Consider the following 25,203-nt stretch of genomic DNA (forward strand, 5'->3'; position numbering starts at 1 on the left):
AGGGCGAGGCCCAGAGGTATTTTGACCATGTTACTAACCCCTCTCTCTCTCTCTCTCCTCCCTCAGGTAGAGAGCACGGCGGAGGGCGAGGCCCAGAGGTATTTTGACCACGCTCTGACCCTCAGGAACACCATCCTGTTTCTCCGCTACAACAAGGAACTAACCACCGACCAGGACCCAGACCTGCCTAACAACGGTAACTAGCAACACAGCTTATACCCTTTTTCTTCAGTTAAGAAGCAATAACATAATGCTCACACCCTGTTCTGTGTGTTAAAAGTAGTTAGAATTCAAAATAAAAGTTGTTGGAAAAGTTCTGAGATATTTTGTATGCAATGGTATAATAACACTGAACAACTATATAAACACAGCATGTAAAGTGTTGGTCCCATGTTCCCATACAGACAAAAAGCTTATTTCTCTCAAATGTTGTGCACAACCTTGTTTACATCCCTGTTAGTGAGTGTTTCTCCTTTGACAAGATAATCCATCCACCTGACAGGTGTGGCATATCATTAAAAAGCTGATTAAACAGCATGATCATTACACAGTTGCACCTTGTGCTGGGGACAATAATAAGCCACCCTAAAATGTTCAGTTTTGTAACACAACACAATGCTGCAGATGTGGCAAGTTTTGAGGTAGCTTGCAATTGGCATGCTGACTGCAGGAATGTCCACCAGAGCTGTTGCCAGAGAATTGAATGTTCATTTCTCTACCTTAAGTCATCGTTTTTGAGAAGTTGGCATGACGTCCAACCGGCCTCACAACCTCAGACCACGTGTATGGCGTGGTGTGGGCGAGCGATTTGCTGATGTCAACGTGAACAGAGTGCCCCATTACTACGGTGGTGGGGTTATGGTATGGGCAGGCATAAACTAGGGACAACGAACACAATTGGATTTTATCCATGGTAATTTGAATGTTGAGATACCGTGATGAGATCCTGAGGCCCATTGTCGTTGCATTTATCCTCCATCACCTCATGTTTCAGCATGATAATGCACGACTCCATGTCGCAAGGATCTGTACACAATTCCTGGAAGCTGAAAATGTCCCAGTTCTTCCATGGCCTGTATACTCACCAGACATGTCACCCATTGAGCATGTTCGGGATGCTCTGGACCGATGTGTATGACAGCATGTCCCAGTTCCCGCCAATATCCAGCAACTTTAAAGCCACTAAAGAGGAGTGGGACAACATTCCACAGGCCACAATCAACAGCCTGATCAACTCTATGTGAAGGAGATGTGTCACGCTGCATGAGGCATATGGTCACACCAGACACTGACTGGTTTTCTGATCCACTCCCCTACCTTTTATTTAAAGGTATCTGTGACCAACAGATGCATATCTGTATTCCCAGTCATGTTAATTCCATAGATTAGGGCCGAATGGATTTATTGAACTGTATTTCCTCATATGAACTGTAGCTCAGTCAAATCTTTGAACTTGTTGCATTTTGCACTTACATTTTTATTCAGTATAGGTAGTAGTTTTAACATCCTGTCTAGTTATTAGTGTTTTTATAGGTAGTAGTTTTAACATCCCGTCTAGTTATTAGTGTTTTTATAGATAGTAGTTTTAACATCCTGTCTAGTTATTAGTGTTTTTATAGGTAGTAGTTTTAACATCCTGTCTAGTTATTAGTGTTTTTATAGATAGTAGTTTTAACATCCTGTCTAGTTATTAGTGTTTTTATAGATAGTAGTTTTAACATCCTGTCTAGTTATTAGTGTTTTTATAGATAGTAGTTTTAACATCCTGTCTAGTTATTAGTGTTTTTATAGGTAGTAGTTTTAACATCCTGTCTAGTTAGTAGTTTTAACATCCTGTCTAGTTATTAGTGTTTTTATAGATAGTAGTTTTAACATCCTGTCTAGTTATTAGTGTTTTTATAGATAGTAGTTTTAACATCCTGTCTAGTTATTAGTGTTTTTATAGATAGTAGTTTTAACATCCTGTCTAGTTATTAGTGTTTTTATAGATATTAGTTGTAACATCCTGTCTAGTTATTAGTGTTTTTATAGATAGTAGTTTTAACATCCTGTCTAGTTATTAGTGTTTTTATAGATAGTAGTTTTAACATCCTGTCTAGTTATTAGTGTTTTTATAGGTAGTATTTTTAACATCCTGTCTAGTTATTAGTGTTTTTATAGATATTAGTTTTAACATCCTGTCTAGTTATTAGTGTTTTTATAGATATTAGTTTTAACATCCTGTCTAGTTATTAGTGTTTTTATAGGTAGTAGTTTTAACATCCTGTCTAGTTATTAGTGTTTTTATAGATAGTAGTTTTAACATCCTGTCTAGTTATTAGTGTTTTTATAGATAGTAGTTTTAACATCCTGTCTATTTATTAGTGTTTTTATAGATAGTAGTTTTAACATCCTGTCTAGTTATTAGTGTTTTTATAGATAGTAGTTTTAACATCCCGTCTAGTTATTAGTGTTTTTATAGATAGTAGTTTTAACATCCCGTCTAGTTATTAGTGTTTTTATAGATAGTAGTTTTAACATCCCGTCTAGTTATTAGTGTTTTTATAGATAGTAGTTTTAACATCCTGTCTAGTTATTAGTGTTTTTATAGATAGTAGTTTTAACATCCCGTCTAGTTATTAGTGTTTTTATAGATAGTAGTTTTAACATCCCGTCTAGTTATTAGTGTTTTTATAGATAGTAGTTTTAACATCCTGTCTAGTTATTAGTGTTTTTATAGATAGTAGTTTTAACATCCTGTCTGGTTATTAGTGTTTTTGGTGTGTTTTTGTTTGGGGGTGTTGGGTGCTTTAATCAAGGGAAGTTTATTGATATTCACTTATTGTGAATATTTATTTTTCAGTGTAAATGAAATACTCCAGCCAACAGAACTGAGTGTGTAATATAATATAATACTCCAGCCAACAGAACTGAGTGTGTAATATAATATAATACTCCAGCCAACAGAACTGAGTGTGTAATATAATATAATACTCCAGCCAACAGAACTGAGTGTGTAATATAATATAATACTCCAGCCAACAGAACTGAGTGTGATGAAAACAACATCCAGACTCTAAATTCAGAATCAACAGACCTTCTGTTTGTGTTTATAGTGCTGCTGTATGTGGTTAATCTCTGTGTGACACGTCCGTCAGGGTTTTGGTTAATCTCTGTGTGCGACTCTCATGGTCCAAACATACCAAGATGGTCGTGAAGAGGGCACTTTAAAACCTTTTCCACCTCAAGAGACTAAAAAGATTTGGCATTGGTCCCCAGATCCTCAAAATGTTCTTTAGCTCCACCGTCAAGAGCATCCTGGCATCTGACTGTAAGGCGCTACAGAGGGTAGTGCGAACAGCCCAGTACATCACTGGGGCCAAGCTTCCTGCCATCCAGGACCTATATAATAGGCGGTATCAGAGGAAAGCCCAGAAAATTGTCAGAGACTCCAGTCACCCAAGTTATAGACTGTTTTCTCTGCTACCGCACGGCAAGAGGTACCGGAGCGCCAAGTCTAGGACCAAAAGTCTCCTTAACACCTGCTACCCCCAAGCCATTAGACTGCTGAACAATTCATAAAAATCGGTACCAGACAATTTACATTGACCCCCCCCTTCCCTTTTGTACACTGCTGCTACTCACTGTTTATAATCTATGCATAGTCACTTCACCCCCATCTACATGTACAGATTACCTCAACTAACCTGTACCCCTCCACATTGACTTGGTACCGGTACCCCCTGTATATAGCCTCCACATTGACTCTGTACCGGTGCCCCCTGTATATAGCCTCCACATTGACTCTGTACCGGTACCCCCTGTATATAGCCTCCACATTGACTCTGTACCGGTACCCCCTGTATATAGCCTCCACATTGACTCTGTACCGGTACCCCCTGTATATAGCCTCCAGATTGACTCTGTACCGGTACCCCCTGTATATAGCCTCCAGATTGACTCTGTACCGGTACACCCTGTATATAGCCTCCGCATTGACTCTGTACCGGTACCCCCTGTATATAGCCTCCAGATTGACTCTGTACCGGTACACCCTGTATATAGCCTCCACATTGACTCTGTACCGTAACACCCTGTATATAGCCTCCACATTGACTCTGTACTGGTACTCCCTGTATAAAGCCTCCACATTGACTCTGTACCGGTACCACCTGTATAAAGTCTCCACATTGACTCTGTACCGGTACCCCCTGTATATAGCCTCCACACTGACTTGGTACCTGTACCCCCTGTATATAGCCTCCACATTGACTCTGTACCGGTACCCCCTGTATATAGCCTCCACATTGACTCTGTACCGGTACCCCCTGTATATAGCCTCCACATTGACTCTGTACCAGTAGCCCCTGTATATAGCCTCCACATTGACTCTGTACCAGTAGCCCCTGTATATAGCCTCCACATTGACTCTGTACCGGTACCCCCTGTATATAGCCTCCACATTGACTCTGTACCGGTACCCCCTGTATATAGCCTCCACATTGACTCTGTACCGGTACCCCCTGTATATAGCCTCCACATTGACTCTGTACCAGTAGCCCCTGTATATAGCCTCCACATTGACTCTGTACCAGTAGCCCCTGTATATAGCCTCCACATTGACTCTGTACCGTAAAACCCTGTATATAGCCTCCACTTTGACTCTGTACTGGTACCCCCTGTATATAGCCTCCACATTGACTCTGTACTGGTACCCCCTGTATATAGCCTCCACATTGACTCTGTACCAGTAGCCCCTGTATATAGCCTCCACATTGACTCTGCACCAGTACCCCCTGTATATAGCCTCCACATTGACTCTATACCAGTACCCCCTTTATATAGCCTCCACATTGACTCTGTACTGGTACCCCCTGTATATAGCCTCCACATTGACTCTGCACCAGTACCCCCTGTATATAGCCTCCACATTGACTCTATACCAGTACCCCCTTTATATAGCCTCCACATTGACTCTGTACTGGTACCCCCTGTATATAGCCTCCACATTGACTCTGTACTGGTACCCCTGTATATTGCCTCCACATTGACTCTGTACCGTAAAACCCTGTATATAGCCTCCACATTGACTCTGTACCGGTACCCCCTGTATATAGCCTCCACATTGACTCTGTACCAGTAGCCCCTGTGTATAGTCTCCACATTGACTCTGTACCAGTACCCCCTGTATATAGCCTCCACATTGACTCTGTACTGGTACCCCCTGTATATAGTCTCCACATTGACTCTGTACTGTTACCCCCTGTATATAGCCTCCACATTGACTCTGTAACGGTACCCCCTGTATATAGTCTCCACATTGACTCTGTAACGGTACCCCCTGTATATAGTCTCCACATTGACTCTGTACTGGTACCCCCTGTATATAGTCTCCACATTGACTCTGTACTGGTACCCCCTGTATATAGCCTCCACATTGACTCTGTACTGGTACCCCCCTGTATATAGCCTCCACATTGACTCTGTACTGGTACCCCCTGTATATAGCCTCCACATTGACTCTGTACTGGTACCCCCCTGTATATAGCCTCCACATTGACTCTGTATTGGTACCCCCTGTATATAGCCTCCACATTGACTCTGTACTAGTAGCCCCTGTGTATAGCCTCCACATTGACTCTGTACTGGTACCCCCTGTATAAAACCTCGGTATTGTTATGTTACTTTTTTTTTTTTTTTAAACGTGAAAACTTTTTTGATTTGACACGTCCGTCAGGGTTCTGGTTAGCCGGTAATAAGCTTTGGCCGATCCAAAAATAGAAATGCCGATGAATAAAATTGGTACTGGCCAATTGTCCAGGTGAAAAATAAAAAAATACCATTGTGAAATAATGTTTAAATTTGATGGAAATTCCAGTCAATGTAAATCAATTTAACTGGTCATGCTCATCGGTTAATAGGAACATTTGCATAATTTAGTGTAATTATATTGTCTCATGCGTACAGTATATTCGTTATGTATCTTATCACACGGGTACAGCACACAGATACAGAGCCTTGGAGCAGGAAATATGTCAGACAGCAGGAGAGCTGTTGCTACAGCATCTCAAACAGCAACGGAAGGCAGGCTTCCTCAGCGCGTCACACACCACTTTGCAATGAGCTGGAGGCAGTATGCATTTAGTTTAGTTGGAAACCTGAAAGTTTTACTACATATTATGAGACATGTCTTACAACATTGCTTCAAAGTAGCCTAGCTACTCGCCTATTGGTGCTAGTTGATGCTAGTTGATGATAATCCTAGTCATATTAATAACCCATGATAATCCCAGTCATATTAATAACCCATGATAATCCTAGTCATATTTGTAACCCATGATAATCCTAGTCATATTAGTAACCCATGATAATCCCAGTCATATTAGTAACCCATGATAATCCTAGTCATATTAGTAACCCAAGATAATCCTAGTCATATTTGTAACCCATGATAATCCTAGTCATATTTGTAACCCATGATAATCCTAGTCATATTTGTAACCCATGATAATCCTAGTCATATTTGTAACCCATGATAATCCTAGTCATATTAGTAACCATGATAATCCCAGTCATATTTGTAACCCATGATAATCCCAGTCATATTTGTAACCCATGATAATCCCAGTCATATTTGTAACCCATGATAATCCTAGTCATATTATCAACCCATGATAATCCCAGTCATATTAACAACACATGCTAGTTGATGATAATCCCAGTCATATTAACAACCCATGCTAGTTGTTGATAGTCCCAGTCATATGAACAACCCATGCTAGTTGTTGATAATCCCAGTCATATTAACAACCCATGCTAGTTGATGATAATCCCAGTCATATTAACAACCCATGCTAGTTGATGATAATCCTAGTCATATTAACAACCCATGCTAGTTGATGATAATCCTAGTCATATTAACAACCCATGCTAGTTGTTGATAATCTTAGTCATATTATCAACCCATGATAATCCCAGTCATATTAACATACCATGATAATCCTAGTCATATTAACAACCCATGCTTGTTGTTAATAATCCTAGTAATATTAGTAAAGTCTGCTAGTTGTTGATAATCCCAGTCATGTTAACAACCCATGCTAGTTGTTGATAATCCTAGGCACATTATCAACCCATGATTACCCCATGATAATACTAGTCATATTAACAACCCATGGTAGTTGTTGATAATCCCAGTCATATTAACAACCCATGATAGTTGATAATCCCAGTCATATTAACAACCCATGATAGTTGATAATCCCAGTCATATTAACAACCCATGCTAGTTGTTGATAATCCCAGTCATATTAACAACCCATTATAGTTGATAATCCCAGTCATATTAACAACCCATGCTAGTTGTTGACAATCCCAGTCATATTAACAACCCATGCTAGTTGTTGATAATCCCAGTCATATTAACAACCCATGTTAGTTGTTGATAATCCCAGTCTTATTATCAACCCATGATAGTTGATGCTAATCCCAGTCATATTAACAACCCATGATAGTTGATGATAATCCCAGTCATATTAACAACCCATGCTAGTTGTTGATAATCCCAGTCATATTAACAACCCACGCTAGTTGTTGATAATCCCAGTCATATTAACAACCCATGATAATCCCAGTCATATTAACAACCCATGATAATTCCAGTCATATTAACACATGATAGTTGATGCATCTTTAGATTTCTGCTCTTCATACATTTCTAACAGTGTTTTCCTGCTAATTGCATAATGGAAGGAACATTTGTATATGTGGCCTGCTGCCTTGTGCACATTGCTGCGCTTTATAATGAAATAATAGTTAATCAACCTCATTATCTAAATGTTCTGAGCTGTTGTATCAGACTCATTGCTTTTTAATGTTGTGTTTTTTATGAAGTCTAGGCCTACTGGTTGATTGAATTTGGGATTTATCTCCTACAACTGTCCCAGAGTCTGTTTGTTTCTTTGTCGCACAGAATGACAAGCTGGCCAATAGAATAGGTTCACTTTTCTGCTATAGCAGATTGACAGACTAGTGATTTGGCTGTTCGTTACTCATCTTGTTGGCTGAGGAAAAGTAAATGTGGACGGCGCGTTCAAATTCACTTCAGAGTTCGTAAAGAAGACACGCGCTTCGTTGCATCCTGGACTAGCATTTTCTGCTAATATGAATTACCATGATCTAAATGTGATTTCTGAACACCGTGGGTGGACGCCCTAATCAGGTTCCACACCCAATGCATATGGTTCCAGTACATTTCTCAAAATGTCCTCATTAAAAAGCTGCCGGTCAAATGACTGACCCCACATTTTCCTAACAGAATCCCTGACGTCTGTGTATGTGTGTGGTGTCTGTGTGTTGTCTTTGTCCGTGTGTGTGTGTGTGTGTGGTGTCTTCGTCCGTGTGTGTGTGTGTTGTCTTCGTCCGTGAGTGTGTGTGCTGTGTCTGTGTGTTGTCTTTGTCCGTGTGTGTGTGTGTGTGTGTGTGTGTGTGTGTGTGTGTGTGTGTGTGTGTGTGTGTGTGTGTGTGTGTGTGTGTGTATGTATGTATGTATGTATGTATGTATGTATGTATGTATTGTCTTGGTCCTTGTGTGTGATTGACCCCCCCAGGCCTCCCCCTGGATATGCTCCGCTGTGAGAGTCTGCTGGGTCTAGACCAGGCCACCTGCAGCCGTGTCCTCAACAAGAACTACAAACTACTGGTCTCCATGGCACCGCTCAGCAACGAGATACGACCTATCAGCAGCTGCACGCCTCAGGTACACACTGGTCAAACTTCACAGACCGCAGGCAACACTGGCTGCTCCTCTGTGACTGACTAGGGCCTGTTGAGATTGTGTGTGTGCGTGCGAGCACTGGTCACCTGCTCTAAGACTGCTCCAGAACACACACACAACAGGTCTGGGGATTCACACTCAGTCAGACTGGAAAGCAGTTTGTCCTGGACAGGCTCCAGTCTGACTGACAGGGTGAACAACTACAGTGCCCTTGGCATTTTTCCTATTTTGTTGCCTTACAACCTGGAATTAAAATAGATTTTTTGGGGGGTTTGTATCATTTGATACACACAACATGCCTACCACTTTGAAGATGCAAAATATGTTTTATTGTGAAACAAACAAGAAAAAAACTTTTCACCCTCCCAAAGTCAATACTTTGTAGAGCCAGCTTTTGCAGCAATTCAAGCTGCAAGTCTCTTGGGGTATGTCTCTATAAATTTGGCATATCTAGCCACTGGATGAGTTCCGCTGGTGTACAGAGATCTTTAAGTCATACCACAGATTCTCAATTGGATTGAGGTCTGGCTTTGACGAGGCCATTCCAAGACATTTAAATGTTTCCCCTTAAACCACTCGAGTGTTGCTTCAGCAGTATGTTTAGGGTCATTGTCCTGCTGGAAGGTGAACCTCCGTCCCAGTCTCAAATCTCTGGAAGACTGAAACAGGTTTCCCTCAAGAATAATGCTGCCACGACGCAAACGTTTGCTTATTTTCTTCTTTAAGCAATGCCTTTTTTCTGGCCACTCTTCTGTAAAGCCCAGCTCTGTGGAGTGTACAGCTTCAAGTGGTCCTATGGACAGATACTCCAATCTCTCTGCTGTGGAGCTTTGCACCTCCTTCAGGGTTATCTTTGGTCTCTTTGTTGCCTCTCTGATTAATGCCCTCTTTGCCTGGTCCGTGAGTTTTGGTGGGCGGCCTTCTCTTGGCAGGTTGGTGCCATATTCTTTCCATTTTTTTGTAATGAATTTATGTTCAAAGTTTCTGATGTTTTTCAATAACCCAACCCTGATCTGTACTTCTCCACAATTTTGTCCCTGACCTGTTTGGAGAGCTCCTTGTTCTTCATGGTGCCACTTGCTTAGTGGTGTTGTAGACTCTGGGGCCTAACAGAACAGGTCTGTATACACTGAGATCATGTGACAGATCATGTGACACTTAGATTGCACACAGGTGGACTTTATTTAACTAGTAATGTGACTTCTGAAGGTAATTGGTTGCACCAGATCTTATTTAGGGGCTTCATAGCAAAGGGGTGAATACATATGAACGCACCACTTTTCCGTTTTTAATATATATATAGCTACAGAACTATACAGCTACAGAGCTATACAGCTACAGAACTATACAGCTACAGAACTATACAGCTACAGCTATAGAACTATACAACTATAGAGCTACAGAACTATACAGCTACAGAACTATACAGCTGCAGAACTATACAACTACAGAACTGTACAGCTATACAGCTACAGAACTATACAGCTACAGAGCTATACAGCTACAGCTATAGAACTATACAACTATAGAGCTACAGAACTATACAGCTACAGAACTATACAGCTGCAGAACTATACAACTACAGAACTGTACAGCTATACAGCTACAGAACTATACAGCTACAGAGCTATACAGCTACAGCTATAGAACTATACAACTATAGAGCTACAGAACTATACAGCTACAGAACTATACAGCTGCAGAACTATACAACTACAGAACTGTACAGCTATACAGCTACAGAACTATACAGCTACAGAACTATACAGCTACAGAGCTATACAGCTACAGCTATAGAACTATACAACTATAGAGCTACAGAACTATACAGCTACAGAACTATACAACTACAGAACTGTACAGCTATACAGCTACAGAACTATACAGCTACAGAGCTATACAGCTACAGCTATAGAACTATACAACTACAGAACTGTACAGCTATACAGCTACAGAACTATACAGCTACAGCTATAGAACTATACAACTATAGAGCTACAGAACTATACAGCTACAGAACTATACAACTACAGCTACAGAACTATACAGCTACAGAACTATACAGCTACAGAACTATACAGCTACAGAACTATACAGCTACAGAACTATACAGCTACAGAACTATACAGCAACAGAACTATACAGCTACAGAACTATACAGCTACAGAACTATACAGCTACAGAACTATACAGCTACAGAACTATACAGCTACAGAACTATACAGCTATACAGCTACAGAACTATACAGCTACAGAACTATACAGCTACAGAACTATACAGCTATACAGCTACACAACTGTACAACTACACAACTATACAACTGTACAAATATTCAACTTTTCAACTATACAACTACAGGCTAACTTCTGTTTGTTTTTCCAAGTATGCCTCTCTCCCCTGGCCTGTAGTCTGGGTCGAAGCAATCTCAGTGCTCGCTGCCCAGTACAGACAAACACACAACACACACACAGACACTACAACCACAACACACACACAGACACTACAACCACAACACACACACAGACACTACAACCACAACACACACACAGACACTACAACCACAACACACACGTAGACACTACAACCACAACACACACACAGACACTACAACCACAACACACACACAGACACTACAACCACAACACACACACAGACACTACAACCACAACACACACAGACACTACAACCACAACCACAACGCACACAGACACTACAACCACAACACACGCAGACACTACAACCACAACACACACAGACACTACAACCACAACACACACAGACACTACAACCACAACACACACAGACACTACAACCACAACACACACAGACACTACAACCACAACACACACAGACACTACAACCACAACACACACAGACACTACAACCACAACACACACAGACACTACAACCACAACACACACAGACACTACAACCACAACACACACAGACACTACAACCACAACACACACAGACACTACAACCACAACACACACAGACACTACAACCACAACACACACAGACACTACAACCACAACACACGCAGACACTACAACCACAACACACACAGACACTACAACCACAACACACGCAGACACTACAACCACAACACACACAGACACTACAACCACAACACACACAGACACTACAACCACAATACACACAGACACTACAACCACAACACACACAGACACTACAACCACAACACACACAGACACTACAACCACAATACACACAGACACTACAACCACAACACACACAGACACTACAACCACAACACACACAGACACTACAACCACAACACACACAGACACTACAATCACAACACACACAGACACTACAACCACAACACACGCAGACACTACAACCACAACACACGTAGACACTACAACCACAACACACGTAGACACTACAACCACAACACACGTAGACACTACAACCACAACACACACAGACACTACAACCACAATACACACAGACACTACAACCACAACACACACAGACACTACAACCACAACACACACAGACACTACAACCACAACACACACAGACACTACAACCACAACACACAGACACTACAACCACAACACACACAGACACTACAACCACAACACACACAGACACTACAACCACAACACACACAGACACTACAACCACAACACACGCAGACACTACAACCACAACACACACAGACACTACAACCACAATACACACAGGCACTACAACCACAACACACACAGACACTACAACCACAACACACACGCAGACACTACAACCACAACACACACGCAGACACTACAACCACAACACACACAGACACTACAACCACAACACACACACAGACACTACAACCACAACACACGCAGACACTACAACCACAACACACGTAGACACTACAACCACAACCACAACACACACACAGACACTACAACCACAACCACAACACACGTAGACACTACAACCACAACCACAACACACACACAGACACTACAACCACAACCACAACACACACACAGACACTACAACCACAACCACAACACACGTAGACACTACAACCACAACACACACAGACACTACAACCACAACCACAACACACGTAGACACTACAACCACAACCACAACACACACAGACACTACAACCACAACACACACACAGACACTACAACCACAACACACACACAGACACTACAACCACAACACACACAGACACTACAACCACAACACACACAGACACTACAACCACAACACACACACAGACACTACAACCACAACACACACACAGACACTACAACCACAACACACACAGACACTACAACCACAACACACGCAGACACTACAACCACAACACACACAGACACTACAACCACAACACACACAGACACTACAACCACAACACACACAGACACTACAACCACAACACACACAGACACTACAACCACAACACACACAGACACTACAACCACAACACACACAGACACTACAACCACAATACACACAGACACTACAACCACAACACACGCAGACACTACAACCACAACACACACAGACACTACAACCACAACCACAACACACACAGACACTACAACCACAACACACACACAGACACTACAACCACAACACACACAGACACTACAACCACAACACACACAGACACTACAACCACAACACACACGCAGACACTACAACCACAACACACACAGACACTACAACCACAACACACACAGACACTACAACCACAATACACACAGACACTACAACCACAACACACGCAGACACTACAACCACAACACACACAGACACTACAACCACAACCACAACACACACAGACACTACAACCACAACACACACACAGACACTACAACCACAACACACACAGACACTACAACCACAACACACACAGACACTACAACCACAACACACACGCAGACACTACAACCACAACACACACAGACACTACAACCACAACACACACAGACACTACAACCACAACACACACACAGACACTACAACCACAACACACACAGACACTACAACCACAACACACACAGACACTACAACCACAACACACACAGACACTACAACCACAACACACACAGACACTACAACCACAACACACGCAGACACTACAACCACAACACACACAGACACTACAACCACAACACACGCAGACACTACAACCACAACACACACAGACACTACAACCACAACACACACAGACACTACAACCACAATACACACAGACACTACAACCACAACACACACAGACACTACAACCACAACACACACAGACACTACAACCACAACACACACAGACACTACAACCACAACACACACAGACACTACAACCACAACACACACAGACACTACAACCACAACACACACAGACACTACAACCACAACACACACAGACACTACAACCACAACACACGCAGACACTACAACCACAACACACGTAGACACTACAACCACAACACACGTAGACACTACAACCACAACACACGTAGACACTACAACCACAACACACACAGACACTACAACCACAATACACACAGACACTACAACCACAACACACACAGACACTACAACCACAACACACACAGACACTACAACCACAACACACACAGACACTACAACCACAACACACAGACACTACAACCACAACACACACAGACACTACAACCACAACACACACAGACACTACAACCACAACACACACAGACACTACAACCACAACACACGCAGACACTACAACCACAACACACACAGACACTACAACCACAATACACACAGACACTACAACCACAACACACACAGACACTACAACCACAACACACACGCAGACACTACAACCACAACACACACGCAGACACTACAACCACAACACACACAGACACTACAACCACAACACACACACAGACACTACAACCACAACACACGCAGACACTACAACCACAACACACGTAGACACTACAACCACAACCACAACACACACACAGACACTACAACCACAACCACAACACACGTAGACACTACAACCACAACCACAACACACACACAGACACTACAACCACAACCACAACACACACACAGACACTACAACCACAACCACAACACACGTAGACACTACAACCACAACACACACAGACACTACAACCACAACCACAACACACGTAGACACTACAACCACAACCACAACACACACAGACACTACAACCACAACACACACACAGACACTACAACCACAACACACACACAGACACTACAACCACAACACACACAGACACTACAACCACAACACACACAGACACTACAACCACAACACACACACAGACACTACAACCACAACACACACACAGACACTACAACCACAACACACACAGACACTACAACCACAACACACGCAGACACTACAACCACAACACACACAGACACTACAACCACAACACACACAGACACTACAACCACAACACACACAGACACTACAACCACAACACACACAGACACTACAACCACAACACACACAGACACTACAACCACAACACACACAGACACTACAACCACAACACACACAGACACTACAACCACAACACACACAGACACTACAACCACAACACACACAGACACTACAACCACAACCACAACACACACAGACACTACAACCACAACACACACACAGACACTACAACCACAACACACACAGACACTACAACCACAACACACACAGACACTACAACCACAACACACACGCAGACACTACAACCACAACACACACAGACACTACAACCACAACACACACAGACACTACAACCACAATACACACAGACACTACAACCACAACACACGCAGACACTACAACCACAACACACACAGACACTACAACCACAACCACAACACACACAGACACTACAACCACAACACACACACAGACACTACAACCACAACACACACAGACACTACAACCACAACACACACAGACACTACAACCACAACACACACGACAGACACTACAACCACAACACACACAGACACTACAACCACAACACACACAGACACTACAACCACAACACACACACACTACAACCACAACACACACAGACACTACAACCACAACACACACAGACACTACAACCACAACACACACAGACACTACAACCACAACACACACAGACACTACAACCACAACACACACAGACACTACAACCACAACACACGCAGACACTACAACCACAACACACACAGACACTACAACCACAACACACACAGACACTACAACCACAACACACACAGACACTACAACCACAACACACAAGACACACAACCAGACACTACAACCACAACACACACAGACACTACAACCACAACACACACAGACACTACAACCACAACACACACAGACACTACAACCACAACACACACAGACACTACAACCACAACACACACAGACACTACAACCACAACCACACTACACACAACCACAACACACACAGACACTACAACCACAACACACACAGACACTACAACCACAACACACACAGACACTACAACCACAACACACACAGACACTACAACCACAACACACACAGACACTACAACCACAACACACACAGACACTACAACCACAACACACACAGACACTACAACCACAACACACACGCAGACACTACAACCACAACACACACGTAGACACTACAACCACAACACACACAGACACTACAACCACAACACACACAGACACTACAACCACAACACACACGTAGACACTACAACCACAACACACACGTAGACACTACAACCACAACACACGCAGACACTACAACCACAACACACACACAGACACTACAACCACAACACACACACAGACACTACAACCACAACACACACAGACACTACAACCACAACACACACAGACACTACAACCACAACACACACACACACTACAACAGACACTACAACCACAACACACGCAGACACTACAACCACAACACACACACAGACACTACAACCACAACACACACAGACACTACAACCACAACACACACACAGACACTACAACCACAACACACACAGACACTACAACCACAACACACACAGACACTACAACCACAACACACACAGACACTACAACCACAACACACACAGACACTACAACCACAACACACACACAGACACTACAACCACAACACACACAGACACTACAACCACAACACACACGTAGACACTACAACCACAACACACACAGACACTACAACCACAACACACGCAGACACTACAACCACAACACACACACAGACACTACAACCACAACACACACAGACACTACAACCACAACACACACAGACACTACAACCACAACACACACAGACACTACAACCACAACACACACAGACACTACAACCACAACACACGTAGACACTACAACCACAACACACACAGACACTACAACCACAACACACACAGACACTACAACCACAACACACACAGACACTACAACCACAACACACACAGACACTACAACCACAACACACACACAGACACTACAACCACAACACACACAGACACTACAACCACAACACACACAGACACTACAACCACAACACACACAGACACTACAACCACAACACACACAGACACTACAACCACAACACACACAGACACTACAACCACAACACACGCAGACACTACAACCACAACACACACAGACACTACAACCACAACGCACACAGACACTACAACCACAACACACACGTAGACACTACAACCACAACACACACAGACACTACAACCACAACACACACAGACACTACAACCACAACACACGCAGACACTACAACCACAACACACACAGACACTACAACCACAACACACACAGACACTACAACCACAACACACACAGACACTACAACCACAACACACACACAGACACTACAACCACAACACACACAGACACTACAACCACAACACACACAGACACTACAACCACAACACACACAGACACTACAACACAACACACACAGACACTACAACCACAACACACACAGACACTACAACCACAACACACACAGACACTACAACCACAACACACGTAGACACTACAACCACAACACACACAGACACTACAACCACAACACACACAGACACTACAACCACAACACACACAGACACTACAACCACAATACACACAGACACTACAACCACAACACACACAGACACTACAACCACAACACACACAGACACTACAACAACCACAACACACACAGACACTACAACCACAACACACACAGACACTACAACCACAACACACACAGACACTACAACCACAACACACACAGACACTACAACCACAACACACGTAGACACTACAACCACAACACACGTAGACACTACAACCACAACACACACAGACACTACAACCACAACACACACAGACACTACAACCACAACACACACAGACACTACAACCACAACACACACACAGACACTACAACCACAACACACACAGACACTACAACCACAACACACACAGACACTACAACCACAACACACACAGACACTACAACCACAACACACACAGACACTACAACCACAACACACACAGACACTACAACCACAACACACACAGACACTACAACCACAACACACACACAGACACTACAACCACAACACACACAGACACTACAACCACAACACACACAGACACTACAACCACAACACACACAGACACTACAACCACAACACACACAGACACTACAACCACAACACACACAGACACTACAACCACAACACACACAGACACTACAACCACAACCACAACACACACAGACACTACAACCACAACACACACAGACACTACAACCACAACACACACAGACACTACAACCACAACACACACAGACACTACAACCACAACACACACAGACACTACAACCACAACACACACAGACACTACAACCACAACACACACAGACACTACAACCACAACACACGCAGACACTACAACCACAACACACACAGACACTACAACCACAACACACACAGACACTACAACCACAACACACACAGACACTACAACCACAACACACACAGACACTACAACCACAACACACACAGACACTACAACCACAACACACGCAGACACTACAACCACAACACACACAGACACTACAACCACAACACACACAGACACTACAACCACCACAACACACACAGACACTACAACCACAACACACACAGACACTACAACCACAACACACACAGACACTACAACCACAACACACAACACACAACCACAACACACACAACCTACAACCACACACACACACACTACAACCACAACACACACACAGACACTACAACCACAACACACGTAGACACTACAACCACAACCACAACACACACAGACACTACAACCACAACACACACAGACACTACAACCACAACACACACAGACACTACAACCACAACACACGCAGACACTACAACCACAACACACACAGACACTACAACCACAACACACACAGACACTACAACCACAACACACACAGACACTACAACCACAACCACAACACACACAGACACTACAACCACAACCACAACACACACAGACACTACAACCACAACACACACAGACACTACAACCACAACACACACAGACACTACAACCACAACACACACAGACACTACAACCACAACACACGCAGACACTACAACCACAACACACACAGACACTACAACCACAACACACACAGACACTACAACCACAACACACACAGACACTACAACCACAACACACAGACACTACAACCACAACACACACAGACACTACAACCACAACACACACAGACACTACAACCACAACACACACAGACACTACAACCACAACCACAACACACACACAGACACTACAACCACAACACACACAGACACTACAACCACAATACACACACAGACACTACAACCACAACACACACGCAGACACTACAACCACAATACACACACAGACACTACAACCACAATACACACAGACACTACAACCACAACACACACGTAGACACTACAACCACAACACACACACAGACACTACAACCACAATACACACAGACACTACAACCACAACAGTCAGGAGGGTGGATCGGCCACAGTCAGGAGGGTGGATCGGCCACAGTCAGGAGGGTAGATCGGCCACAGTCAGCAGGGTGGATCGGCCACGGTCAGGGTGGTGGATCGGCCACGGTCAGCAGGGTGGATCGGTCAGGGTGGTGGATCGGCCACGGTCAGCAGGGTGGATCAGCCGCGGTCTGCAGGGTGGATTAGGCTGCTATTATTTTCTTTCGGCATTTGAACATTCTTATAAATTCCATGAACCTTGGCCAGCTAATCTAATTCATGTCACGGTACATAAAGTAGGATGTGCTTGCATTTCTCCCTATTCAAATCAACCATACATTTATGAATAAATAAACTTTATTGTTCCCCCTGTAGCACATTGGCCCAGCCATCCCCGAAGTGAGCTCCATCTGGTTCAAGCTCTATCTGTACCATGTGACCGGCCAGGGTCCTCCCTCCCTGCTGCTGTCCAAGGGCTCCAGGCTCCGGAAACTACCGGACATCTTCCAGGTCAGTCTGTAGAAACTACCAGACATCTTCCAGGTCAGTCTGTAGAAACTACCAGACATCTTCCAGGTCAGTCTGTAGAAACTACGACTGCCTTCCAGGTCAGTCTGTAGAAACTACCAGACATCTTCCAGGTCAGTCTGTAGAAACTACCAGACATCTTCCAGGTCAGTCTGTAGAAACTACCAGACATCTTCCAGGTCAGTCTGTAGAAACTACCAGACATCTTCCAGGTCAGTCTGTAGAAACTACCAGACATCTTCCAGGTCAGTCTATAGAAACTACCAGACATCTTCCAAGTCAGTCTGTAGAAACTACCAGACATCTTCCAGGTCAGTCTGTAGAAACTACCGGACATCTTCCAGGTCAGTCTGTAGAAACTACCAGACATCTTCCAGGTCAGTCTGTAGAAACTACCAGACATCTTCCAGGTCAGTCTGTAGAAACTACCAGTCAGTCTGTAGAAACTACCAGACATCTTCCAGGTCAGTCTGTAGAAACTACCAGACATCTTCTAGGTCAGTCTGTAGAAACTACCAGACATCTTCCAGGTCAGTCTGTAGAAACTACCAGACATCTTCCAGGTCAGTCTGTAGAAACTACCAGACATCTTCCAGGTCAGTCTGTAGAAACTACCAGACATTTTCCAGGTCAGTCTATAGAAACTACCAGACATCTTCCAGGTCAGTCTGTAGAAACTACCAGACATCTTCCAGGTCAGTCTGTAGAAACTACCGGACGTCTCGCAGGTCAGTCTGTAGAAACTACCGGACATCTTCCAGGTCAGTCTGTAGAAACTACCAGACATCTTCCAGGTCAGTCTGTAGAAACTACCAGACATCTTCCAGGTCAGTCTGTAGAAACTACCAGTCAGTCTGTAGAAACTACCAGACAACTTCCAGGTCAGTCTGTAGAAACTACCAGTCAGTCTGTAGAAACTACCAGACATCTTCCAGGTCAGTCTGTAGAAACTACCAGACATCTTCCAGGTCAGTCTGTAGAAACTACCGGACATTTTCCAGGTCAGTCTATAGAAACTACGACTGCCTTCCAGGTCAGTCTGTAGAAACTACCGGACATTTTCCAGGTCAGTCTGTAGAAACTACCGGACGTCTCGCAGGTCAGTCTGTAGAAACTACCGGATATCAGGTCAGTTTTAATGGTCCGATATTCTGTGGACTGGTTTCCCAGACACAGAATTCAGTGGTGGACTTCCGTTGAACATCCGTTTTAGTTTAGTACTAGCCTTTATCTGTGTCTGTGAAATCGCCGGTCCTTGCTGCCTGGCCTGAGTGCTCCTACCTGTCATCAGAAAGACACACTCCGTTTTTCTGGTTGTGAGGATTCCTGGTGATTATTGTATGTGTTCCAGGTTTTTGACAGGCTGCTGATCACTTCCTGGGGTCACGACCCCGGTGTGGTTCCTACGTCCAACGTGCTGACCATGCTCAATGACGCCCTCACACACTCCGCTGTACTCATACAGGTAAGACATACACACACACACACACACACACACACACACACATGCACAGACTCTAACGTAAGTCTCTCTGGGTCCACAGGGCCATGGGCTGCAGGGTCATGGAGAGACAGTTCATGTCCCCTTCCCGTTTGACCGGGAGGATCTCAAAGGAGGTAGCTGGTTCTCAAGCTGCTGTATTTGATGCACAGCTATCTATCTGAGCCTGCAGAACTGACGATAGTATCTGATAATCAAGTCAGAGACCTGTTGCTTTCTCAAGCCCTCTTCTTTCTCTATGAACAGTTGATTTGACACGTTAGAAGTGACACGTTGGAGGTATCACATGTAAGAGTTGATATACAAATCTTTCTGTTATCCTAGTTTAACTCTTTCTGACCCCCTCCCACACCCAGAGTTCTCCTCCTCCAACATGTGTGTCCACAAGGCCCTGCTGCTGCTGAGGGAGAAGGTGGATCTGGAGCACCAGTGTGGTTACATCACCATGCTCAACCCCAACAACAGGCACCGCAGGAGGGCCAGCGAGAGCTCCGACGGCAGGGGTGAGTGGAGGGTTGGGATTAGGGTTGCGACGGTCATAGAATTTTGGATGACGGTAATTGGCCAGCCAAATGACTGCAGTCTCCTGTCTTCAGTCAATATATATATACAGTACCAGTCAAAAGTTTGGACACCCCTACTCATTCAAGGGTTTTTCTTTATTTTTTTTACTATTTTCTACATTGTAGAATAGTCAAGACATAAACTATGAAATAACACATATGGAATCATATAGTAACCAAAAAAGTGTTAACAAATCAAAATATATGATATATTTGAGATTAGCCACCCTTTGCCTTGATGACAGCTTTGCACACTCTTGGCATTCAGCTTCATGAGGTAGTCACCTGGAATGCATTTCAATTAACAGGTGTGCCTTGTTAAAAGTATATTTCTGGAACTTCTTTCCATCTTAAATGTGTTTGAGCCAATCAGTTGTGACGAGGTAGGGGTGGTATACAGAAGATAGCCCTATTTGGTTAAAGACCAAGTCCATATTATGGGAAGAACAGCTCAAATAATCAAACCAAAACGACAGTCCATCATGAAAGTCAGTCAAAACTGAAAATTTCAAGAACTTTGCAAGTTTCTTCAAGTGCAGTCGCAAAAACCATGAAGTGCTATGATGAAACTGGTTCTCATGAGGACCGCCACAGAAAGGAAGACCCAGAGTTAATTCTGCTGCAGAGGGTAAGTTCATTAGAGTTACCAGCCTCAGATTGCATCCCAAATAAATGCTTCACAGAGTTCAAGTAGCAGACACATCTCAACATCAACTGTTCAGAGGAGACTGCATGAATCAAATAAAATACAATTGTATTTGTCACATGCGCCAAATACAACAGGTGTAGTAGACCTGACAGTGAAATGCTGATTTACAAGGCCTTAACCAACAATGCTTTAAGAAGTTAAAAAAGTAAGTAAAAAATAGAAAATAAAAGTAACAAATAATCAGGCCTTCATGGTCGAATTGCTGCAAAGAAACCACTACTAAAGGACACCAATAATAAGAAGAGACTTGCTCGGGCCAAGAAACACGAGCAATGGACATTAGACTGGTGAAAATCTGTCCTTTGGTCTGATGAGGCCAAATTTGAGATTTTTGGTTCCAATCACCGTGTCTTTGTGAGACGCAGAGTAGGTGAACGGATGATCTCTGCATGTGTGGTTCCCACCGTGAAGCATGGAGGAGGAGGTGTGATGGTGCTTTGCTGGTGACACTGTCAGTGATTTATTTAGAATTCAAGGTGCTTAGTGGGACTATAATTTATTTTTCAACAGGACAATGACCCAACACACCTCCAGGCAGTGTAAGGGCTATTTGACCAAGAAGGAGAGTGATGGAGTGCTGCATCAGATGACCTAGCCTCCACAATCACCCGACCTCAACCAAATTGAGATGGTTTGGGATGAGTTGGACCGCAGTGAAGGAAAAGCAGCCAACAAGTGCTCAGCATATGTGGGAACTCCTTCAAGACTGTTGGAAATGCATTCCAGGTGAAGCTGGTTGAGGGAATGCCAAGAGTGTGCAAAGCTGTCATCAAGGCAAAGGGTGGCTACTTTGAAGAATCTAAATTCTCAAATATATTTTGATTTATTTAACACTTTTTGGTAGATATAGAACCTACACTGTCTAGAACAAGGGTCCATAGATATATAACCTATACTGTCTAGAACAGGGGACCATAGATATAGAACCTATACTGTTTGGAACAGGGGACCATAGATATAGAACCTACACTGTCTAGAACAAGGGTCCATAGATATAGAACCTACACTGTCTAGAACAGAGGACCATAGATATAGAACCTATACTGTCTGGAACAGAGGACCATAGATATAGAACCTACACTGTCTAGAACAGGGGACCATAGATATAGAACCTAAACTGTTTGGAACAGGGGACCATATATATAGAACCTACACTGTCTGGAACAGGGGACCATAGATATAGAATCTATACTGTCTAGAACAGGGGACCATAGATATAGAACCTACTCTGTCTGGAACAGGGGACCATAGATATATAACCTACACTGTCTGAATCCTTCGGGGCATGGAAATGTTACCCAATATTGGTATCAAGAGATGTTTATCACCCCAAAATTGTCCAGTGTTGTCGATGGCCCACTGGAGCTGCTTCTTCTTGTTTTTAGCTGATAGGAGTGGAACCCGGTGTGGTTGTCTGCTGCAATAGCCGTGACAAGGACTGTATAGCACCGTTACATGCCTGTTTGTGGGCCGCCTGATAGCTTGCACAAACCTTGCCATTCTTCTTGGACCTCTCTCATCAACAGGCTGTTTGTGCCCACATGACTGCCGCTGTATAATTTGTTTGTCGCACCATTTTCTGTAAACCCTAGACACTATCGTGTGTGAAAAGCCCCGGAGGCCATTTCTGAGATACTGGAACCAACTCGCCTGGCACCAAAAATCTACCACGCTCAAAGTTGCTTTAGGTCACTGGTTTTGCCCATTCTAACGTTCAATCGAGTAACTGAATGCCTTAATGCCGGTCTGCCTGCTTTATATAGCAATCCAAGGCCACGTGACTCACTGTCTGTAGGAACAAACCATTTTTGTGATGGTGTACCTAATAAACTGTCCACTGAGTATATAATGAGTGAAGATGGTGCCGACGGACATGGCAGGTCTGCTTCTGCTTCTAGCTCCTAAGCAACGTTGTATAGTTTTTTGTGTCATTTCCAACATTATTAGCCCATAATGGAGTGTTTACGGACATATTCAATCTCTCCCTATCCTCGTCTGTTGTCCCCACTTGCTTCAAGATGGCCACCATTGTTCCTGTACCCAAGA

General features: G+C 43.6%; 1 protein-coding gene across 3 annotated transcripts in view; it reads left to right on the forward strand.

The window, feature by feature from the left end:
- The window catches only part of LOC139392227 (protein FAM91A1-like), a 127,142-nt gene that overhangs the window by 90,074 nt on the left and 11,865 nt on the right, over positions 1–25,203 (forward strand). For all 3 annotated transcript variants that reach the window (XM_071140060.1, XM_071140061.1, XM_071140062.1), the window contains 6 exons: positions 67–196; positions 8,589–8,737; positions 20,232–20,366; positions 21,736–21,849; positions 21,929–22,001; positions 22,242–22,388. In XM_071140060.1, the coding sequence (XP_070996161.1) occupies positions 67–196; positions 8,589–8,737; positions 20,232–20,366; positions 21,736–21,849; positions 21,929–22,001; positions 22,242–22,388 (748 nt within the window). The remainder of the gene's footprint in view (positions 1–66; positions 197–8,588; positions 8,738–20,231; positions 20,367–21,735; positions 21,850–21,928; positions 22,002–22,241; positions 22,389–25,203) is intronic.

This window comes from Oncorhynchus clarkii, chromosome 32 (genome assembly GCF_045791955.1).
Source record: "Oncorhynchus clarkii lewisi isolate Uvic-CL-2024 chromosome 32, UVic_Ocla_1.0, whole genome shotgun sequence".
NCBI classification, from domain to species: domain Eukaryota; kingdom Metazoa; phylum Chordata; class Actinopteri; order Salmoniformes; family Salmonidae; genus Oncorhynchus; species Oncorhynchus clarkii.